The sequence below is a fragment of the Myotis daubentonii genome, chromosome 10 (genome assembly GCF_963259705.1).
Source record: "Myotis daubentonii chromosome 10, mMyoDau2.1, whole genome shotgun sequence".
NCBI lineage: Eukaryota > Metazoa > Chordata > Mammalia > Chiroptera > Vespertilionidae > Myotis > Myotis daubentonii.
The window spans coordinates 76,421,816-76,445,987 of NC_081849.1; the positions used below are offsets into that span (position 1 = coordinate 76,421,816).

Sequence of the window (24,172 nt, forward strand, 5' to 3'; positions counted from 1 at the left end):
GAATTTTGTTCATTTACATTTAAAGTGATTATTGATAGTAATCATGGACTTACTATTATCATTTTAATTGTTTTCTGGTTGTTTTGTAATTTCTTTTCTCCATTTTTTTTTTCTTTGTGACTTGATGATTTTCTGTAGTTGTATGTTTAGATTTCTGTCTCTTTATCTTCTGTGTATCTATTATATGTTTTTGCCTTGTTTCTTCATCTTCCTTGACTTTCTGTGTTGGTTTTCACATATTAGCTAAATCAGCTACCTCTTTCAGTCTTTACAGAATGATCTTGTGTAGGAGATGAATCTTATGGATGAGCCCAGCCTGAGCTCCTGGGTGCCTCTGAAGCCTGTGTAATTGCCCCAGACACTCTCTTTGTTGCCTCTCAGTAGTTGAGGGTGTGAGAAGACCCATTAATGTCCCAAAGGGAATGATTGCTGTCAGCACCTAGATGCAGGCTGATTAGAAGCTGGGCCCCAGGCAACAACTGTGAAAGCTTGCAACCCTTCTGCATTGAGCCTGGGCATATAGCTGTGGGGGGTGCTCCTTAGCCTTTAAAAAACCCTGCCTGTTTGCTTACTGCAGCCCTGTGGGACCCATGAAAGCTTGGCTGGCAGTCTAGCCAGGTGATCCAGGGGCCCATCCCTCAAGAAGTAGCTGCAAAAGTTGGGGCATGAGGCAAGTACACTAGGAGAAGTTCCTTCCAGAGAGTCTGGTGAGTTGGTTTTATTGTTGGAGTTAGCTGAAGGGAGAAAGTGGGGGATGTGCCCACTGGTTCTTTTTGGTTCCAGGTGGGATCACAGTCAGCCTCTATAAGTGTATTAATTACTAAACCCTCAGGTAGCAGCTTATAAAGTGTGCAGTTACACTCTTTCCAGGGAAGGAGGGACCAGGAGGCAGACTTTTTTTTGCCTGCTCCGTCTGTTCTGAGCCCTGCAGGGGTAGCTGTGGTTAGGGTTCCTGTGCATCAACAACTTTGTTTGCTACAAGTCTGTGGGCCTGAACTCTGCTAGCTATCAGAGCTACTTGTTTGGGGGCCCACCCCTCAGGTGGGAATTTAAAAATTGGGGCATTTACTGTGCTGTTGAAACCCTTTGCTCCTCAGGGAGAAGCTGGGAGTTCGGGGTTCCATCCTAATTGTTTATCACTGGGCCTAGAGTGGAACTTATGACAAGAGTATGTCTCAGCCTTTCCTACCAATTTCGATGTGGGTATTCTCTCCTGTCCAATATTTAGGAATCATTCAACTGGTTTGTGGATTTCTCTCAGAGTGAAGCTCCACGTGTAGCTGTACATTCAGTGTGTCCAGGAGAGAAGAAAAATGACCTTCTATGTTTCCATTTGGTCAATTACAAAACAAAACAAAATAGAAAAAAACCCTGTTGTTTTCTTTATTAATTTACTTTTTATGGATTATTTGTGTTTTGGAAATAATATCTTTTATAATAACCAGCAGTCATTCATTCATTCATGCAATAAGTGTTATTGGATTCTATTCTAGATGCTGGGCATACAACAGTGAGTTGAATAGAAAAAATCCTATATACATTTTAGTAGGGAGGAGACAAAATAAATCAATAAAAAATATGTTATATATCTTGTGGTGATAAGGGCTATCAAGACAGATATAATCAGGTAAGGGTGATAAAGAGTGAGAAGTAAGAGTGTTCTTTCATTAACGTTCGCTAGGGAAGGTCCCTTTGGTAAGAAATTGTTTGAGTGCTGACTTGGAGGATGTGAGGGAGAGAGTTATGTGCATGTAAGGACTGAAAGAGGGAGCGTGTTCCAGGTGGCTAGAGAAGCAAGCAAGGACCTCGAGACACTTCTTTCCTGATCTTTCTGAAGTAGAGTATGCAAGGAATTTCAGCCAAGAGCTGATGGCTATGAAAGGTTCTTCATCTGGCCACTTTCTGATTGACACATGGGATTTGGAAACAGATTCATGTATCTCCGAATATAACCTTTTTTATTCCACAGTAAGCACCAGGACTGAGGAGAGCAGGATAAAATATTTTTTGTGTTTTAGCTGATGGCAAAAAAAAAAAAAAGTGATACCTTTTCAGTCTCTTTGTAACCTATAAATCACTGTTAGGAGATGTTATCATTTTATTCGTGCTCAGATTTTTAATCATTTATACATTTTTTGTATACTTGAGATAATATGCAAACAGAACCTAGGGAGACATTTTTTTTTCCACTTTGTATATTGTTTTGCATAGAACAAGAATAGCAAATACTTGTTGGAGTCTGGAAGGTAAGTTAAATGAATGAAACAGGCTGAGGCATAATAAAGGAATGAGTGGTGGAGAATGGCAAATTGGAGAATTTATGCCCTGTGTAAAAGGGAAGAGCTATTATTTAACTCTTATTCTTGCCATGTGAGAACGTGGGCCTAGTTTTTATTTTCTGATTTTTCAAAAAATGCCTGCAGGGGTTCTTGTTCCAGCATTATTAAGAAGGGTTCAGCAATCTGGAGAAGGCTGTGCGTAGATTAAATAGGAGTCCAGAAACGAAAGATAATTTTGAAAGGCATTTGGGGGTCAGAGGAGCTTAGCTTAAAGCAGTGGTTCTCAACCTTCCTAATGCCGCAACCCTTTAATACAGTTCCTCATGTTGTGGTGATCCCCAATTTCATTGTGACAAATTGAACATAATTAAAGCATAGTGATTAATCACAAAAACAATATGTAATTATATATGTGTTTTCCGATGGTCTTAGGTGTTCGACCCCCAAAAGGGTTGCGACCCACAGGTTGAGAACTGCTGGCTTAAAGGAAACTAAGATCTAAGTTCTAAATTCTTAGGTTTCCTCATCCCAGGACCCCATGCTTTTTATTAACACAACTTGTCCTGAGGCGAGGCAGAGATATACACTTCAAAGGGTCAGGGTTTGGTACAGAGTCCATTGTCAGAATGGGGGAATTAGCCTACGGCTGTTCAGGTGTTTGGCCAGTAGGAGGCAATAACATGTAGATTAAGATGCCCTTTAGCTGTCTGGCAGCCAAGAAATCAATTTAATGCATCCTATTCAGGTTTGGGGAAATGCCCTTGCCACTCCAGATGATTCAGCCCTGCTGAACATGCTGGAATTGGTTTCTGGCAATGCCAGGAATTTTTATTTTTTGTGCTAACTTCTGATTTTTAAATGTTCTAAGCTAAATAAAGAGATTTGAAAACACTCTTCAGACTAGACTTGACTAAAACATTTGTGCAGGTGTATAGTCACCAGTTTGCTACCTTCTGGGGTACAACACCATGATTAATTTTTACTCCCTTCTTCAAGGGATTGTGTTGACGGCAATAGTAACAGGATGCTGCAGGATTTAGCATACAAATGGTTCTAAACACACCATTGCACTGCTGCTCTCCTTACGTGGTGCTGAATGTGTCTGTTCTCATTGTGTTAGGGTACGGCCAGACAGGTCCGCTGTCTCAGCGAGCTGGTTATGACGCTGTGGCCTCTGCTGTCTCTGGTCTGATGCACATCACAGGGCCTGAGGTAGGTATCCTTCTTAAGATTATTCATAATTTTTCACCAGGTGTTCCAAAAGGATTTTCAGTCTTTACTAACCCATTAAACTTGAGTTAATTTTAGAAAGAATCCAAGGAAAGTGAATGACTTACTAAAGTTATCTATATGCCCTAGATGTGAATATGGACTCATAGAAAATAACACTCTTTTTAGCAAGAAGCAATAGAGTGTAAACACATGTTGCATATGTATTATGTCCTTCAGGTTCAACATAAGCACCTTCATGCAATTTAGGAATAGTATTTCTGTTAAGTAGAATGGCCGACTAGACTGGTGCACAGATGTCCATTTCTACAGAGTGCCTTCACTTGGCATGTGTACATAGTGGAGGGTTTCTTTTTCCCTCTGGAATAATGTAAGTTGTTATTTATTTTAAAACTTATTAATAATCCCCCAGGTGTAGTTGTGTCTGATTGTTATGTGCATTAGATTCTGACAGTGAAAAAGTTAATTTGATTTCATAGTAATCCTTCTTCATTGATGACAGGTAGGGAAGTTCCTAAAAGGTATATAGGTGGCCAAAATGTGCTTGGTTAGAGCAGACTCTTAGAAAATGCACATTTGGGGAAAATAATAAGAAAGTAATTAAAGTTAAAAAAAGGTGTGAAAGCCTAGTAAATAGAAATACTAAAAGACATTCATTTCCCAAACAAAATAGATTGATAGTCTTAAAAAACTGTTTCCAGTAGGTGTTTCTTCCCTGAATTACTTGCTTCAGTTAATTCTTCAGAAAGTATTGCTGTAGTGTTAGGATAAATAGGCAGAGTGCCTTTGTCTTCTTCTTCTTTTTTTTTTTTTTTTTTTTTTTTTTTTACCGTCTACTTCTTTCTATTAATTTTAAAGCAGGCACTAGGATTTTAGTGACTTTAAGTATAAGGTCTTTTGTATTCTTCTGTGTTTTATTTTCACCAGTCTTAGAAAAAATGTGTATGGCCTTTCCTTAAAATATTCAAGTGCACTGATTTTCTTTCTATCCCTTGTGAGACTAGAGGATGGATATCTCGCTCTTTACTCTTATCTTATTAAAGTTCTTTTATGTATAAGGCCTGATTGTGAGTAGTCTTATTTAAAAGCACTAAACTCAATTGTGAATATGTGAAAGGATCTTGGATTTTTAAATTTGTATATTCAAAAATTAAAATGGATTAACACAAAAACAACTGAGGTAGGTGAAGGATTACTGTGGCTCCTTTAGAACACCTTTTCTCGAGATACCGTAAGGACACCACCCCAGCACTCAGTTTATTTAAATGTTGAATTTGTTATTGGTGGAAGAGGGGTATCCCTTTCCCCACTGAGTGTTGGGGGTGGTGTTCTTACGATATCTTGAGGAAAATAATTTTCTGAGACTCCCACAGGACGATGAGTGATTTTTATTTGTTTACATCCCAGGGTTTTCAAAGCCCCATTTCCCTTAATCCAGACTTGGAAGAAGTGCAGCTGGGGATCCAGTAGAGCTAAAAGCAAAGTCTGTCCAGCGTTTCCGTTCCATGTTGCAGCCAGGTCCAGTTCAACATTTGACTGTTTGCAGCCCATTAGTCCATTGTGTGTGGGGGTGCACCTGGGGTGGGTCCTGTGGTTGAACGCAGGAAGCTAAGCCTAAGCCAGGAGCCAAGTGTGCTGAGAAGAACCAAGAGCTCAAACTCCTTGTTTAGGGGATTAAATATCTCAAATCTTTGCACATTTGCTGTGGCCACGCCCATTCTGGCCAATGACCTATGTTCACAGGTGTTGCTGACAGCAAGCATCTTTGCTAGTCCCCCCAACTTTCCTGGGCATGGGTCTATCTCCCCTCTCCCCGAAATGTCCAGTCCCTTCCCCCAGGAATCTGTGGGGAATACACTACTGGTTCCTGGGGAGTGTAAAGCTTTAGCTTCCTGGTGAAGCTGCCTAAATGACATGCCTATACTATTTGGCCTTTCCTTTGCTCCTTTCCTGTTATTAATAACTAGAGGCCTGGTGCATGGGATTCGTGCACTGGTGGGGGGCGTGGCCTGCAGAGATCGGCCAGCTGTGGGAGTGCCGCTGAACCCAGTCAGCTGAGTGGCTGTGGACCCGTCCTCTGAGCGGCTGCTCCCTGGTCTGGCATCTTCTGTGGAGCCAGAGCACTCGCCTCTCCAGGGGACCTGGTTGGGGCTGGGCCCAGGGACAATAGCACTGAGAGGCGGCGGAGTAGGCCTCAGTCCCACGGTGGCCATGAACCTGCCTTCCAGCCTCCGGTGTCAGCTCTGTGAACTCAGCAGCGGGTGCTGTACTGCCTGTGGGCGTTTGCAGGAGGCTATAGGGAATGAGGAGGAGGAGCCTGGGGTGAGGAGGTGAGGATTGCAGCTTGGGTTTCTCCCTGTCGGCCCCGGGGTTTGCAGCGAGAGCAGCTGCTCATCCCAGTCAGCTGAGCAGCGCTCCCACTGTGGTAGCGCACTGACCACCAGGGGACAGCTCCTGTGTTTAGTGTCTGCCCCCTGGTGGTCAGTGCACGTCATAGCAGCTGGTCAACTGGTCGTTCTGGTCATTCCACTGTTAGGTTGTTGGGCTTTTATTATATAGGATTAGGTTAATTACAACACTATCAATAGGACAAAAAAGGACTTTTAAGTATACATGAATACCAATATAGAAAGGGAGTGTACATTGGGCACATTGTTTCAAATATCCAGATTATGCATGGATAATATTTACTTACTTCAAATTCCTCTCATTTGGAGGATGCTCATACTTGGTTATTAAACCTGCAACTTCTAGGGTAGGGACAGTGTCACAGGCTTCTTGCTCTCCAACCTCACATCTAGTCTATGGTTTTACAACCGTATGCCAACACTCACTCCACTTCTAAAATCTGTGCACAGACCCTCTCTGTCCCAGACTCAGCTTCAGTCATCCTGGGCTTGTATCTCCCCTGCTATGTTATCTGGGAACTTTAACCCTCACAGTTTTTGTGTTAAGTCCAGTTCCTGTCATTATCTTTATTATCTTCATTGATGACCTATTTAATGTCTTCATTGAACAGTCTTGGGAATCAGAAAACCAGAATTTGAACTTTCATTTTGTCATTCAGTGTAACATTAGATAAGTTGTCTGACTTCAGTTTTCACTTCTGTAAAATAGGGAAAATACATTTTTATTTTAAAATATTTTTATTGATTTTAGAGAGGAAGGAAGAGGGAGAGAGATAGAAACATCCATGATGAGAGAGGATCACAATCAGTTGCCCCTGCACACCCCACACCCGGGATTGAGCCTGCAGCCTGGACATGTGCCCTGACTGGGAATTGAACCGTGACTTCCTGGTTCACAGGTTGATGCTCAACCACTGAGCCACACTGGCCAGGCGGAAATATATATATTTTTAATTGGTGATAAAGTTGTGAACTGATGGTAGAGGCATCACCTGAATTATATGAAAAAACCACACTGAAGTCTAATTCAAATGCCTATTTATAGGCTAGGAAGTGAAGCTGCTTAGGAGTAGATTCTATAGCTCTCGGTTCAGTGTTTCAACTATTAAGTGGGATTTCCTTCATGTAAGGGAAAGAATACTTTATGAAAATTAATTTTGTGACTGTGTTAAAAGCATAATTTTAACTTCAGTGAGTAATTTGAGTAGAGTGTGTGTTTAGAATAGAAGATTCATATACTGTAATAATTTCAGAGTTTGTTCTTATGAACTGTGAAGGCAGAGACTGTGGTGACTGTGTTCATGCGCACTAAAATCCTCATTTGAAATGAATGTGCCACTTTTTGTTCTCCATGTTGTTCTTTGTACTTCTAAATAAGTTTTTCCTACTAATTAGGACTGTAAATAATACTTACAGTGGTTTTCATAATCAAAATATTACCTTGGAAACTTAATTTTCTGTTGATTGTTTTTCCAAATTAATTTCATTTTTAAAATATATTTTATTGATTTTTTACAGAGAGGAAGGGAGAGGGATAGAGAGTTAGAAACATTGATGAGAGAGAAACATCGACCAGCTGCCTCCTGCGCATTCCCCACTGGGAATGAACCCTCAATCAAGGTACATGCCCTTGACCGGAATCGAACCTGGGACCCTTAAGTCTGCAGGCCGATGCTCTATCCACTAAGCCAAACCAGTCAGGGCTAATTTCATTTTTAATCCCTACTCTACTCAGCCAATAATCAGTCTAAGAATTCAAATTTCTAAGTATCTCTTCAATCCGTCCATCCTCCTTTCTCTGTCCTTGATTGAGGTTCTCATCTTCTCTCTCCCCCTCTGAACTATTGCCAAATTATTTTATGGGTCTCCTAGCATCAAGAGTCTTTTAAAAAGTCCCATTTTTGTGGCCTTTTATATTCATAAAGTGCTTTGATGTATCTTTTGTTATTTAATTCTCATATCTACCAATGAGGTAGATTTTATCATTACCCTCATTGAATAATTGAGAAAAAGCTAAGAAAGGCCAGGACTTTCCCAAAAGTATTGAAGTTAGCAAATGGTGGAAGAATTCATATTTCAGAAAATAGGTCATTAAAAAAATTAATGTGCTCCCAGGTAAAAACAATATTTTCTGTAGATTACAGTAGTATAATGAATGACTCAGTATGAAATAAATGTATGACTTATAGACACAGATACATTTAAGAATAATTATTTATTTTGAAAATGAAACTTCTTAAAAAAGAAAGTTTTAACATTTTTGTTGTTTTATAAGTAATTAGGCTGAGTAATAAGACTAAGGAGAAAAACTCTTGGTGACTTTTCAAATTCATGCCTCTTAATTGAATTATCTGCCAGAATTTATTACATCTTTTGCATACATCTTTTAAAAACCAAAACAAGATTATAAATAACTAGAGGCCCGATGCACGAAATTTGTGCAAGGGGCTTGGCCCCCGCCTGCCATGGTGGCCATCTCTGTCTTGGCCCCCGCCCGCGGCAAGGCTGCCTCTGCTGCAGCTTCGTCTGGAAGGTCGGCCGGTCTAATTAGCATGTTATGCTTTTATTATTATAGATAACTTAGAAAACAGATGACTTTTCATTCTTTCTCCCTCCTTTCCTTCCTTTTCTACAATCTATTTCATTGGGCAGACAAAGTAGGGAAACAGACATGGGAAAATGAACGAAAATGTTAAATAGTCTTAAACTGTGTCTGGAAAATAATCTTTTTAAAATTCTTAATTTTATAATTTAGGATATTGTGATACGAAGGAAACAAAAACTTTGCAAGTATTTTCTCTCCTGTTTTTTCCCTCTTATTTTCCAGCTTGCATTGTTATCATTATTATTTTTTATCTTTACCCAAGGACATGCTTTAGAGAGAGGAAGGGAGAGAGAGAGAGAAAGAGAGGAAGATAAATAGAGAGAGAAAGATAGATATATAGAGAGAAACATCTATGTGAGAGAGAAACATTGATCAGTTGCGTTCTGAATGTGCCCCAACCGGGGAGCCAAGCCTCAACCCAAGTATGTGCTCTGATCATGAATCGAACTGGCAACCTTTCGTTGCCCAGGACAACACTCAACCAACTGTGCCACTCTAGCTGGACTAGCTGCTATTATTTTTTAAAAATAAAAAACACTATAAGATTTCTGCCATCTCAAAATTGTCATATTTTATTTTTAAAGAAATACTTCAGGTTTTACTTTTCAACATTTTTATTTTTAAAAGCTTTATGCTTACAGAAAAGTTACAAAAATGGTACAGAAGATTCCAATACTCGTAATTCATAACCTTCATCATTACCCTATACTGTATATCCTTCACCATTTTGTAATATTAACACTACAAAACCATAGTACAATGAATGATCAAAACTAAGAAATTAACACTGGTACAAAATTATTAACTAAACTCCACACTTCATTCAGATTTCAGTAGTTTTCTAAGTAATGTTCAGGCTTTACTTTCAATGAGTTTTTGAATACATGGATAAATAGGGGAATGAAGGAGTATAAGAAAATAACATTGATAATAATGACCGTGGAGAAACACATGAATGAATATGAAAAGTGAGTAATTGAGAAGACTCTTAATATTTTATTTTATACTTTTTCCTTCCACTGTAATTGTATATCGTAAGTCTTGAGTAAAATTTTCCTTTTCTGATGCCTTAGTTTTACAGAAAATCACCAAAGATTGTTCTTACAAAAGAGTTTTGTTAATGTATTAAAAGAGATAAATACATTTAAAGCGGTTTCTAAGAGACTATAAAAAAAATAAGTCATTCTACTAATAATTTTTAGAATTAAAATTTAGTAAAATATAAACAAGGTAAAATATATAAAAAAGAACTTAAGACATGTTTACAAATTTTATTTTATTTGGTTTGGCTTTGGTTGGTAGGGGATAGGGCAAGAAATTCAGCAAATATACAGTAAATATAAATATATTCTTACCACCAACAGATATCTATAGTAGTTTGTTGTATTTCTTTAGTGTGTGTTTGCATATACAACTTTTTCTTCTGTTTGACCTTAGAATACTTGAGAAATCATATGATGGTTTTAATTCTCAATTGTCTCTGTTTTTCTCAACCCAACTCTTAAATCAGGACGGAGATCCAGTTCGTCCAGGAGTGGCCATGACTGATCTTGCCACTGGCCTGTATGCATGTGGAGCCATCATGGCTGGATTGATACAAAGATATAAAACTGGAAAAGGACTGTTCATTGATTGTAACCTACTGTCATCTCAGGTACCAATCCAAATAACATTTTAGATAATGTAGTAAAAGCATGTATCTGGGTTATACTTTTTCATACTACATACAGTGATCACATCTGGAAAAATAGAAAACAAAACAGAAAAAAACAAAAAGCTGTTTTGTTTTGATGTATTTAATTGTTGTCATATTAAAATAACCACAAAAATTTTGTTGTATGTAGACATTGCCACTGAACTAGATTTTAGAGACGGTTTTTATTGTAATAGATCTATTACAAGAGTATAAGTGTTTCTATTTTATTGTCACACTAGAGGCCCGGTGCATGAATTTGTGCACGGTTGGGGGGTCCCTTGGTCTGGCTGGAGATTGGGGCTGATCACCCCGTGGAAGGTTGGCTGGGGGGAGGAGCCACAGGAGGTTGGCTGGCTGGGGGGAGGGACTGTGGGAGGTTGGCCAGCCAGCCCTATCGGAGCTTATCAGGGCTGGTTGGCTGGAGGAGGGATCGAGGGAGGTTTGCTGGCTATGGGAGGTTGACTGTGGGAGCACACTGACCACCAGGGGGCAGTTCCTGCATTGAGCGTCTGCCCCCTGGTGGTCAGTGCATGTCATAGTGACCTACCAACTGGTCGTTCGGTTGTTCAGTTGGTTGGTTGCTTAGGCTTTTATATATATAGATGAACTCTGTAACTTATTTTGACCAAGATTTCTTCACCTTCTTTGTGCTTTGGACCCTTTGGGTATTCTGGTGAAGCCTGTAGACATTTTCTCAGAATTATGTTTTTAAATATAAAAAATGATATAGGTAGGTGTACACAGGAAGCCAATTACATTGAAATGTAGTTATTTCAATGTAAAAACAAATTTTTGCTATATCATTTATAATTCATACTGTATACATTAATGTGTTATACCATTTACATTAAACCACAAGATCTAATAGTGAGCCCAATAACTATTGTCATTTGAGGTATTGAGCATAAACAACATTTAAAATAGATGCAATAACTATAGTATGATATGAAAATGTGTATATTATTTATTAGTGATCAAGTCATGGGTACTACTATGGTACCTGTCCTGTGTTTGTTGATTTGTTACCTATCTTCATAATTGAAGAAAATGCTAAACTTTGTTTAGAGTTTGATGAAAATAAAGATATGTTTTTTTCTTTTATTACAAATATTTTAAAATATGTTTTTATTGATTTTAGAGAGAATGTTAGGGAGTGGGATAGAGAGGTAGAAAATTGATGAGAGGAAAACATCGAATGGCTGCCTCCTGCATGCTCCCTACTGGGGACTGAGCCTGCAGCCTGGGCATGTGCCCTGACTGGGGAATTGAACTGGTGATCTCTTGGTCCATGGGTTGACACTCACCAATGAGCAACACCAGCCAGGAAATATATATTTTTTTCCATTCAGGTTAATTAGGTCCCAGAATTCGTTCCATGGACTCTAGATTAAGAACCCCTGGTTTAGATAGCTATCAGTTATGTTATACTAAATACTAAACTAATGGAATAAAAGTGTTAACTCTCTTTCAAATGGACATTTTGCCTCTTTTTAACTAGAGCATACCAAGTTGCTGTACCATATGTGAAGCTGATTCTGACTAGGTAATTTTTTAGGGATGCAAAAAAAATGTTTAATTTATACAAGTAAACATTTTACTGTAAGGAAAATTACTCTATAGACAGAGACCTCAGTTGGGTATTTCATATTTAAATGGCATACATGGGAAAATAATAAACTTAGAATACTGCTTTGGAGATTTTTTTTTCTCTTAGGCAAAATTAAAGAAGTATGTGAAAGTGAAATACTATGTATGGGTTTTCAACACTAGCTTTGAGTCACAGTCAGAATTTTAATGATTACATAACATGGTAAAAGAACTCTCTCTAAATGATCTGTCTCCTTAACAGCGAAACACAAATGTTAGTTATGGGAAGAAGCTGAAGTTTTTTTTCCTTCCCTTAATTTTGCATCTGTAAGGAACCTGAAATTAGTTAAGTGACTGGCTAATGGTTGCACATCCAATAAGTATGGATGCCTGGAAGAGTTCATGGGTGTGTGACCAGTTAAGTCACAGAGGGCCCTAGGCTTAGTTTAAATGTTTTGTTGTCATTGCCTTGAAATTCTTAGTCATTTTAAACAAGAGGCCATACATTTTTTATTTTGCTCCAGTACTTAACAAATTTCGTAGCTGGGCCTGGATTTGGGACTCTACTTATGTCTCCTGATCTCTACCTAGATTGCTTTACATATATGTTAATTGCCGGGGTCCAACCCCAGCAGGTCCAGGGGTCCCCAAAGGTGTGGACGGAGTCGCAAAGAAGGAATGACACGGAGGCAGTGTTCAGCTGATCAGCATGGTTGGGTTCTCTTGCCTGGTTCTATTGCCAGGTTCTGTAGGTTCTCCAGGCAGGTCCAGTCACCAGGTTCTAGTCAGGCGCTCCTGCCAAACTCCGCAGTCAGGTTCAGTCCAGGATCCCCTGCCATGCTTTCTCGCCAGGCTCCGCCTCCAGGCTCTGAGGCCAGTCCCGGTCCAGGATCCTCCGGCATGCTCTCGCCAGCGAAGTTCTTTTGTCTCTAGAGAACGTTCTGTGTAGGTTCTGTGCCTAGGCTCTGTCTCTCTTGGTCCTGTCTTCCAAGCCCTGTGTTCTAAGTTCTGAGTTCTGAGTTCTGTGTTCTGAATTCTGTCTCCTGAGTTCTGTGTTCTAAGTTCTGAGTTCTATGCCTAGGCTCTAGGGGTCCCTGTTCGGGCGCCAGATGCTGGGGTCCAACCCCAGCGGGTCCAGGGGTCCCCAAAGGTGTGGTCCAACCCCCGCGGGTCCAGGGGTTCCCAAAGGTGTAGACGGAGTTGGCGAAGACTATCCACCCTCTTCCTATGGTGGAGTCCTATCCGTCCCGAGAGTGGGGCACTTAGCTAGGGGTCCCTGTTCGGGCGCCAGATGCCGGGGTCCAACCCCAGCGGGTCCAGGGGTCCCCAAAGGTGCGGACGGAGTCGGCGAAGAAGGAATGACACGGAGACAGCATTCAGTTGATCAGCAGCCTAGCCAGGATCTCCAGCCCGGATCTCCAGCCAAGTTCTGGTCTCGATCTCCAGAGAGGTTCTGCTTCAGATCTCCAGCCAGGTCCAGTCACCAGGTTCTAGTCAAGTTCTCTTGCCATGTTCTATAGTCAGGTTCAGTCCAGGATCTTTTGCCATGTTCTCTCCAGCGAAGTTCTTCTGTCTGTAGGTTCTGTGTAGGTTCTGTCTGTAGGTTCTCTCTTCTTAGTTCTGTCTCCTGAGTTCTGTCTCTAAGTTCTGTCTCTTTCTGTCTTGTTACATCTGTATTTATACCAGTTGATTCAATCCTGTCAATCTCTATTACAAAGGTTAGGGCGTTTCTTATCTCCATTCCAGGGAGTAAAGATTATGTAGCTTAAGCATGATTGTTCATAGTTAAAGTGATTAATTACCCGCCTGGCACTTAGTTGAGGGGTTTTATTCCCTCCCTAACTTCAGGGGAAAATCCCTACCTGGGGATTCAACCTTTCTCCGAGAGGTGACCTTGGTTAAAACACAGCGCCAAGAAGGTGAGCAAACATATTAAGAACCGCATGCCATATATGCCAGGTCCCTTGAAACAGCAAGGATGGACCGGCTCCCAGCAGTTAATGATTAATTAATTAGCTTTGGAAAAAGTATTGTGGAGTTTAATTCTCTTCCAGCACTTAACACAGTGATTTACAATGTCAAAGTCTGTGGTTCTGTGGTTTTTCTGGGGGTGGGGTTGGATACAGGTAGAATCACTGCTAGGGTTGTTTCAAGTGAGGGAACAGTAAGGGCAAACTTAATGCATATATACCAGCCCTTTTGGGTGTGTGTCTATATTTATTGTTCATGTTACTCCTTGAGACTGTAAGTTCCAGGAGGGCAGGAATAATATTTGTTCTTGCTTTCATTGGTATCCTCACAGCCCAGCTCAGTTAGTATTTGTCAAATGCAGACTCAACCAATCTTTTGAAATCAGTGGGAGATCAGTTGTTACCAATGGATATGTCTCATGGCCCCTAGGTTTGCTAGAAAAAGGTAGAGAGCCATTGAGTTAGGGTACTTGATAAACAACTAATGTTGATATGATTTGCTTTTGGCAAATATGGTAGCATGCTGGGGTCCAACCCCAGCAGCTCCAGGGGTCCCCAAAGGTTGTAGACGGAGTCGGCGAAGAAGGAATGACACGGAGACAGCATTCAGTTGATCAGCAACCTAGCCAGGATCTCTAGCCAGGATCTCCAGCCAAGTTCTGGTCTGGATCTCCAGCGAAGTTCTGGTTAGGATCTCCAGCCAGGTTCTGTGTCCATGTTCTCTTACTAGGTTCTCCAGGTTCTCCAGCCAGGTTCTGTAGCCATGTTCCCTCGCTAGGTTCTCCAGCCAGGTTCTGTCCAGGTTCTCCAGCCAGGTTCAGTCACCAGGTTCTAGTCAGGTTCTCTTGCCAATTTCTGTAGTCAGGTTCAGTCTGGGATCTTTTGCCATGTTCTCTCGCTAGGTTCTGTCTCTAGGTTCTGAGGCCAGTTTCTGTCCAGGATCTTTTGCCATGTTCTCTCCAGCGAAGTTCTTCTGTCTCTAGAGAACGTTCTGTGTAGGTTCTGTGCCTAGGTTCTGTCTCTCTTGGTTCTGTCTTCTAAGTTCTGTGTGTCGCTGTCTTGTTACATCTGTATTTATACCAGTTGATTCAATCCTATCAATCTCTATTACAAAGGTTAGGGCGTTTCTTATCTCCATTCCAGGGAGTAAAGATTATGTAGTTTAAGCATGATTGTTCGTAGTTAAAGTGATTAATTACCCGCCTGGCACTTAGTTAAGGGGTTTTATTCCCTCCCTAACTTAAGGGGAAAATCCCTACCCGGGGAAACAACCTTTCTCAGAGAGGAGACCTTGGTTAAAACACATAGTGCCAAGAAGGTGAGCAAACATATTAAGAACAGTATGCCATATATGCCAGGTCCTTTGAAACAGCAAGGATGGACCGGCTCCCGGCAGTAGCAGTGATTTAGCCTATTGTGCTGTAGCAAACTAACATAACCAGAGGTTGCTAAGATTATTAGTGCATTTAAAATTAATGAACCACCTTTTTAAAAATTGGGATATAATTGACATGTAACATTATATTAGTTTCACATCGACAACATAATGATTTGATATTTGTATATACTGTGAAATGATCACCACAATATTTAGTTAACATCTGTCACCACAGTTACAACATTTTTTTCTTGTGATGGGAACTCTTAAGATCCACTCTCTTAGCAACTTTCAAATATACAATTCAGTAACATTAACTATAATCACCATGCTGTATATTACATCCTCATGGCTTATTTATAACTGGAAGTTTGTACCTTTTGACTCCCTTTACGCATTTTGCCCAACCTCATCCCCTGCCTCAGGCAACCACCTGTCTGTTCTCTGTATCTATGAGCTTGGTATTTCTTTTTTAAATTAAAAAAAATATTTTAGATTACACATGTAAGTGAAACCAGCCCAAACAACCCTCAGGTTCTTTTGCCTGACACCATGAAGCCAAACACATGACCCAGGTGCTGATGAAAGGAAAGTGATTTATTTCGGTACCGACATCCTGAGAAGATAGCAGGCTTATGCTTTAATAGCCATCTTAATATCTCAGGGTAGGCAAAAGGGCTTTTATAGGGGGAATCGTGGAAAGAAGGGAACTAAGGAATTCTGGCAATGCGTAGTTTCTCATCGGGTGGTTTCGATGCTCTCTTTCATGGGAGTCAGTGTCTGGCATCTTTTCTCTCTGTGGGTTTTATTTCTGGGGACAGGATATTACAGGCCTGGCCAGCCATTGGCATCTGCTACACTCCTGTGGTCGAAGTTGGCGAAAAGGTGAACTGGAACTGCTGCTGCCTGTAACATGTTTAATATGAAACTATCAATATTTTAGACTATAAGTTTTGTTAGTATTTTTAATTCTTGGTTAGTTAGTTAACTGTGAAGCTTGTTTTTAATACCCTATACCCTGTTATATAAGTCAGATCATATGGTATTTGTCTTTCTCTGTCTGACTTATTTCACTTAACATAATACCGTCAAGCTTCATCCATGATGCCGAAAGTGGCAGACTTTCCTTTTTTTTTTTTTTGGCTGAAAAATGTTCCATTGTATATAGTTAGCTGTTGAACAACATGGGTTTGAACTTCATGGGTCTACTTATTCGTGTATTTTTTCCCCAATAAGTACACAGTCTGCTCTCCATATCACTGGGTTTCATATCTCCAGATTCAACCAATTGGAGATTGAAAACAGTATTTTTCTATTTCTTTTTTAAATTTTTACTTTAATATTTTATTCTTTAATATTTTATTTTATTTTTAATTACAGTTGATATACAATATTATATTAGTTTCAGGTTTATAACCCAGCGATTAGATATTTATATAACTTATATCACCCTGATATATCTAGTACCCATCTGACACCATACGTAGTTATTACAATAGTATTGACTATCTTCCCTATGCGGGATTTTATATCTCCTGACTAACCTGTAACTACTAATTTGTATTTCTTAATTCCTTCAACCTTTTCTACCTGTTCCCTCAACCCTCCTGCCATCTGGTAACTGTCAAAATGTTTTCTATATCTATGAGTTCATTTCTGTTCTGCTTGTTCATTTATTTTGTTTTTAAGATTCCACATGTAAGTGAAATATATGGAGGCCTTATTTTGTTATCCATTCGGCCTTCATATGACTTTTGATTGGAACATTTAATCCACTTACATTTAGAGTAAGGGGTGTCCCAAAATTCACGCAAGAAGTAATTTTGACAGGAGACACAGGTTTATAATTAAAAATTGTAAATTTTTTATTGATTCATAAAGTATTCAGTATAGGGTTATGTATGGAATAGCATATTGGGTAAATGGCCTCCACGGTGCCACATGCCATACAGCCCGAGAAACAATTCAATTACTGCATGAGTCATTTCCTGGTCATGTAATTTCCCGTTTTGGTGATCAGAATTGGCCACTCAGATCATGCGATTGGACTTTTTTCTTTGGGGTTTTGAAGTCTAAGGTTTATGCCAACAAGCCCACGACCATCAACGAAATTCAGCCGCATTTATGCAAAACAATCATGGAAAATTTCAACAAAAGAGTGTGTATGTGCCAGCAAAGCTGTGGAGGCCATTCACCTGATATGCTATTCTATACATAACCCTATACTGTATACTTTATGAATCAATAAAAAATTTACAATTTTTAATTATAAACCAGTGTTTTATTTCAAAATTATTTCTTGCATGAATTTTGGGACACCCTTTATTTGCTGATAGGTATTTATTGCCATTTTATTATTAGTGTTTTTTATTTTTTTCCTCCTTCTTAAAGAAGATCCTTTAACATTTTTTTGTAATACTGATTTGGTAATGTTGAAGTCTTTTAGCTTTTTCTTGTTTGGGAAGCTCTTTATCCATCCATTGTTTCTAACTGATAGCTTTGTTGGGTAGAGTAATATTGGTTATAGGTCTTTGTTTTTCAACACTTTGAATATTTCTTGCCACTCCCTTCTGGCCTGCAACATTCCTGTTGCGAAGTCAGCTGACAGCCTTATGGGAGCTCCCTTGTAGGTAACTGATTGCTTTTCTTTTATTGTTTTTAAGATTTTCTCTTTTTCTTTAACCTTTGGCATTTTAAGTATGATGTGTCTTGGTGTGGACCTCTGGGTTCATGTTGTTTGGGACTCTGCACTTCCTGGACTTGTATGTCTATATTCTTCACCAAGTTAGGGAAGTTTTTCATCGTTCTTTGTTCACATAGGTTTCAAATCCTTACTCTCTTCTCCCTGTGTCACCCCCAACTACCCCCCCCCCCCCCATTGCTAATTTTGGTGTGCTTGAAGTTGTCCCAGAGGCTCTTTATATTATCCTAAATTGTTTTGGATTTTTTTCTTTTGCTGTTCTATTTTACTTCCTCATCTTCTAAATCTTTGATTTGATTCTCTGCTGAATCTACTCCACTTTTGATTCCATGTAATGTAGTCTTCATTTCTGACTGGTTCTTTTTATGTTTTATATTTTTATGTTTCCTATTGCATTGTTGAAGTTCTAAGTTCATCTACTCTTCCCCTATGTTTGTTGAGAATCCTTATAGCCAATGTTTTGAACTCTACATCTGGTTGATTGTTTGTCTCCATTTTGTTCAGTTCTTTTTCTGGAGTTTTGTTCTGTTCTTTCATTTCTTTGTCTCCATACATTTTCACAGGGCTAAATGACTATTCCTGAACCTATTAATGAGGCCTGAAAGAGTAGGCTGATTGCCTTAAGCAATTCCTGGCACTAGTGTTGGGGTTAACTTCACTCAAATCATAGGGCTATGACTATAGAGAGGTGATTTCCCGCAAAGAAAGGTGTGGTTATTTTTTTTTGGCCAGAGGAAGGGGAAATGGACATTGGGGAACCAACCACCAATGTTCAGTATACTAATACTATACTGTGTTGTTTAAAGGATCTAATTCAATAATGGATATAAAAAATTCTTTGTAAATTGAAAGTGTTCTGCTGATGACTAGTATAAATTTTATTAGATTATAAAAATATTTCACAGTGTTATAAATGTGCTGAGATTTGGTTATTGACTGATTTTATCATAATTATTATAACTTTTCATAATACAGAAATCTTGACTAACTTCACTTAGTCTTTTCATTTAAGATAACATTCACATACTCCAGATTCAAAAACCAAACCACAAAATAATTAAAAATGGCATTATGGAAAGTGCTATTTGCAGATAGTTTACAAATAACATAATAGGAAACTTCTCCCTTAAAAACTGTGTTCATTTCTTTTTAATATAAATTTTCACCTGCATGAAGTAGATTATATTAGCACCTCATTTTACCCGGGTGAAGAATGCCTGTGATTTCATACAGTGGTAAAAAACATACTTTTCTACTCATTTTTATTACATTATAGAATTACAAATGAATGTTTATAACATTTAATATCAGCTGCTAAAGATGAAATTTTGTATTTCCTCTCTTAAACGTGATCTAATGTACAATAGACAAATTACACTGATTTGGATAGTAGCTAATTATTACCTCAGAGATGATTGCCTCAGCCACAACAAAGCCATTACATTGCACAGATATGACAGCGGCCGGGAAGTGGTTTATAGTGGGCATCAATTTTTTTGAAGTTTCATGGCTATAAACTTTTAACCCTTTTCATAAAATTCTTTGATTTTTTTTTTAATCTTAATATGATTTAAAGTTGTCAACTAAAGATTGTCTATCATCAGCATCTAAACAGTATTCTTTAGATAATATTGGTAAATAACAAGGAAGTGGTTTGGGATGTGGTTCCAATTATTCTGTTGCTTTTATTCTTCTGTTGTGGCTTACAGAAATATCTATTGGAAGTTTTAATATCCTTCCTGTACTTAATTGCAACCAGGCTCTTATAATTACTACTACAATGAGTTAGTTTTTTGTTTTTGTTTTTTTTTTTAGCACCAAACTTAAATAATTATTTCACATACAGAATGTTTTGGCATTTTTGTTGTCACTATTCTTTCTCCATGTTTGTAATATTGTTTATATTTAGGGTACATAAAATTTTAACTCCCATTATTATAGCACAATTTTATGGGTAAACTTTTGAATTTCAAACAAGTATAGTAATCTGAAATTTATCTTTTTTGTGTCTTTAGATGCAACTGTGTTTCTGCTTTTTTTAAAATGCTATATCTTTTTTTACAATTTTCATGAGTTATATTTTACATACCATAAAATTCACCCTATTTGAGGTGACCATGTGATAATTTTTAGTAAATTTAGTGAGTTATGCAACCATCACCATAAATCAGGTTTTGAAATAAATACTCATACAGTTACCTCTGGTCTGGGTGTTCCCCCTGAGGCTAGTGGGGAGGGCTGTAAGGCTGAGCTCATTCAGAGGAATTCAGGGCCCATTATGACTCCTGTGGGCCCTAGAAAATGCTGCCTTTGTGGGTACGTTTCTCCATAAAAATATTAAGAATTATAATTGCATTGATATGAAGATAAACATAATTCATTATTATGTGTTTAACATTATTGCATTCACTTTTTTCCTTCTGATTTCAAAAGAAATTAAAATTAAACGCTCTTTTGTACCTCTAAAGCATGGGTGGGGAACCTTTTTCTGTCAAGGGCCATTTGGATATTTATAACACCATTCACGGGCCATACAAAATTAACAATTTAAAAAATTAGCGTGCTATTTTTGGTTAAGCATTTAATTCAGTCACCTCTAATACCTCCGCAGGGCCAGACATCATTTCAAGGGCATTTTATGTCCCACAGGCCTGAAGTCGTCCCCCCCCCCCCCCCCCCACTCTAAAGTATCATGGGCCTTAAGCACTACGCTAAATTGGTAAGTCAGCTCTAGAATGTGCTAAATCTGTGAGGAAAGACACTTGTGCTTCCAAGAAGGGAGTGGGAGCTGAAAGTTGAGATTATGCTGAATGGTGAATAGAAAAAGGAAAGGTAGAGAGGCAGTGGTATATGACCAACGAAGTGGAGAGAACTGGAGTAGGGAGAGGGGAAAAAGGATAATATGAGGAAGTTCAAGAAGTCAGGGAACTGTCAGTATGCATTTGAACCTCCTTTTTTGAGGAGCCCGATGCATTCCTGCCTTGAAGGCCCTTGTCAGCCTGTTGGCAATTTTTCATCCTAGTCCAGCTTCCATTCTTTAATGAGCACTCTCTCTGAAGCCTCCCGCTGTCTATTAATTTAAGTTCAGGGCATACAAATGGATATTAACATTTGCCTAATATTAAGAAGAGCAACCAGGAAGATAAAGATATACACACACACAATGAAAAAATCAGGTGACTTCCAAGGAAAGGTACAAAGTACTTTAGATAATTTTTTATTTTATTTTATTTTTTAAATACTGTTGGTTAGATTGAATATAGGTGACTGCAATACAAATCATGGTTCACCATTTTTAAAAGAAGATTCAGTGAAATGCAGGTATGCTGGTAGGATTCTCTGGTTTTGTATAATTGAAGTCATTAGTTATATTCATGGGCATTGCATATTTTTATATGTAAGCCACAAACAAGAGCTTGTAAGTAATAGTAATCAATAATTATTAGTGGAGGATATCTCAAAGGAGAAGAGAATAAAATGGGAAAATAAATTTTATTGTAATCTAACTTAATTCTCTTGTTAGACAGTACTTTAAAACAGGTTGGTGCTTTTAAAATGTTTAAAACAATAGAAACATAATTAAGATCAAGATATAAAATAGGAGAAAGATCCATTGGTATTGACAAATACTCCCTGAAGTTAGATTTTTTCTTTGTAGACTCTTATAGAAAAATAAATTTAATTGTTCTTAAAGGTGGGTTTAACAGTTTTAGAATCACCTATATTCTCTATTACTAGAGTTAGAAAAATTTGTCGTTTTTGCTGTTAATCAGTTTCACCTCCATCTTTGTCCTTTCTAGAATCAGAAAATTTTATGTAGAATAAAATGTAGTGATCATATCATTTTTTATTGACAAATTAAGTAGTAGATATTGCATTATATAGGCTGTTTATAATTAAGGGTGACTGTTTATCTGCCATAGGTATAGACCAGCTGATTCCTAGTGGAATGTGTCTATTTGGCCTCAACTATTATGCCATCATTGTAGCTAAGTAGACCACTAACATCGGGCATGGTAGCTGAGATTTAATTTCTAGGAAAATCATTTTAGTTATTAACAGAATGTGTATTAGGTATAATGGTGAGTAATTTTAAAATGTTTTGCAGCCTAGAGTCGTTATATATCAGCAATTTATAATATCTTGATTAGCTGGAGTGCTTAGCAATTTGGATATTCTGGTTGATTTCATTTTCTAGATGACTGAGGGCTAAAGGAAACTGGGTTGGTTTCCAACATTTTCATAGAAAAAAAAATGCTTTAATATACTTTTCTGTTGTGGTAAATACCATCTACTAAATATATTTTTTACCTTAAAGATTATTATTATGGTCTTTATTTTTTTAACCTATTGATACTCACTTTAGGGAATAAGAAATTAAGTCAAATTTGTACTAACAGAATCCATTTATCTGTCTAACTCCATCCACCCATCCATTTATACCTGTTTCTCCTTATTTGCCAGAGTTTACAATAAGTGATAAATAATTCAGCAAGTGCCCTGCCCCATGCAATTTACATTGTAGTTGGAAATAATAGGCGGTAAACCAAGTAACAAGAGATAAATTCACAGAAGGAAATAAACAGTTTTGATAAAGATAACAGGGTCACCTATTTTAGCCAGGGCAAGATTATTCCAGGTAGAGGAAGCAATACATGCAAAGGCCCGAAGCAGTACAAACCATGGCAAGTTCTAGGGACCGGCAAAATGCCACTGTGACCCACTGAAAGATGTTCCCTAGAAGTTGACATTGTCACTGGCCATTGTTCATACTCATCTGCAGAATAAACATGGGGTGTAACTCAATATTCTATGGCCAGTAGGCACATTAGAAGTTGGGAATCAGTGATAGCCTGTTTTTTTTTGGGGGAGGGAATTTCTTGGCATGGTACAAGGTCAAACCTGTAGAGCAAGAGTTGAGTTCTGGTGCAGTTTTGGTAGAATGGTTAATAGAAGCAACTCAAGACTGCAAACAGCTTTAATGTTTTCTGCCATCTGGGCTGACTGGAGACGCGTACTGAGAATTTTGAGACAGGTTCTGGAAAAAGAGTGCTGTGATTATTAACAGTGTCTGCCAAGGTGTAGCACTGGGAGAGTGCCATAAACTTCCTGATGTTATAGTAGATGTTGCATTATTTAGGCTGTTTATATTTGTCAAAGTTGAATTTTTGAGAGTGACTCTAATAACAGTAAAACTTATGTCACATTTACTTTATACTAGTCTCTGTTCTAAGCACATTGCATATATTCACTAATTTGTTTCCCCAAACAGTTTATTATTCCTGTTTTACTGAGGAGGAAGCAGAATAGCAACATAACCTGGCCTAGGTCACACAGCCAGTCAGTCGCAGATCTGGGACCTGAACTCAGACTGAATGCAGACTGTGCTGTGCTTCTACTCTCCCTAAGAGGATAAAGTCCTCCCGGCATTAATTCACTTAAATATTTATTGAGTGCCCAGTGCCAGGAACGCTGTTATTCCTGACAATGTTATGGCGAATAAGGATGTCTGGGGAGTATGTTTTAGCTCCTAAGAGGGATTTACAGAGATACATCTTGGCTTGTCCTTTGGGGAGAATGATTTTTAATAAGTAGTGTGATCAGCACTGAGCCACAGAACTTAGGATGATGATTGTACATTGATTTTGTTTCTTAGAACCTTGTAGGGCTAGCTTTTTTAGTTCTAAGAGTATTTTAGTGGATATTTTAGGATTTTTCCATATACAAGATCATGCCATCTATGCATAGAGATAGTTTTACTTCTTCCTTTCCAACATGGATGCCTTTCTTTCCTTCTTTTTAAAAAAATGTTTTTTCTTGATTTTAGAGACAGATAAAGAGAGAGAAACATTGATGTAAAAGAGACACTGATCAGTTGTTTCCTCTATGCATCCTGACAAGGGATTGAACCCTCAACCGGGGTATGTGCCCTGATCAAGAATTGAACTGGTGACCTTTTGGCACTTAGGATGATGCTCAACCAACTGAGCTACACCAGCCAGGGCACTTTTTGTTTCCTTTCTTGTCTAATTTCCCTGGGTAGAAAGAATCCCAACAATCCTATATAATAAAAGGCTAATATGCAAATGGACCAAAAGGCAGAACAACCGAACAATCGAACAACTGGTTGTTATGACATGCGCTGACCACCAGGGGGCGTGCGCAGAACATGGCAGGCATTGGCCACTGTGGGATGGTGGAGCAGGTGAGCGGGGGTGCCAGACCAAGGTGGGGCGCCGGTCACTGTCATCGGGGCGAGCCTCTGGTGGTTACTGAAAATTCTTTGCTCCTGCATGCTGCGGGCCTACCCGCCACTCA

The 24,172-nt window shown here is 38.7% G+C and overlaps 1 protein-coding gene across 5 annotated transcripts in view; it reads left to right on the forward strand.

Moving 5' to 3' along the window:
* The window catches only part of SUGCT (succinyl-CoA:glutarate-CoA transferase), a 576,570-nt gene that overhangs the window by 44,612 nt on the left and 507,786 nt on the right, over positions 1 to 24,172 (forward strand). For all 5 annotated transcript variants that reach the window (XM_059655740.1, XM_059655742.1, XM_059655741.1 and 2 more), the window contains 2 exons: positions 3,400 to 3,491; positions 10,033 to 10,176. In XM_059655740.1, coding sequence (XP_059511723.1) covers positions 3,400 to 3,491; positions 10,033 to 10,176 — 236 coding nt within the window. The remainder of the gene's footprint in view (positions 1 to 3,399; positions 3,492 to 10,032; positions 10,177 to 24,172) is intronic.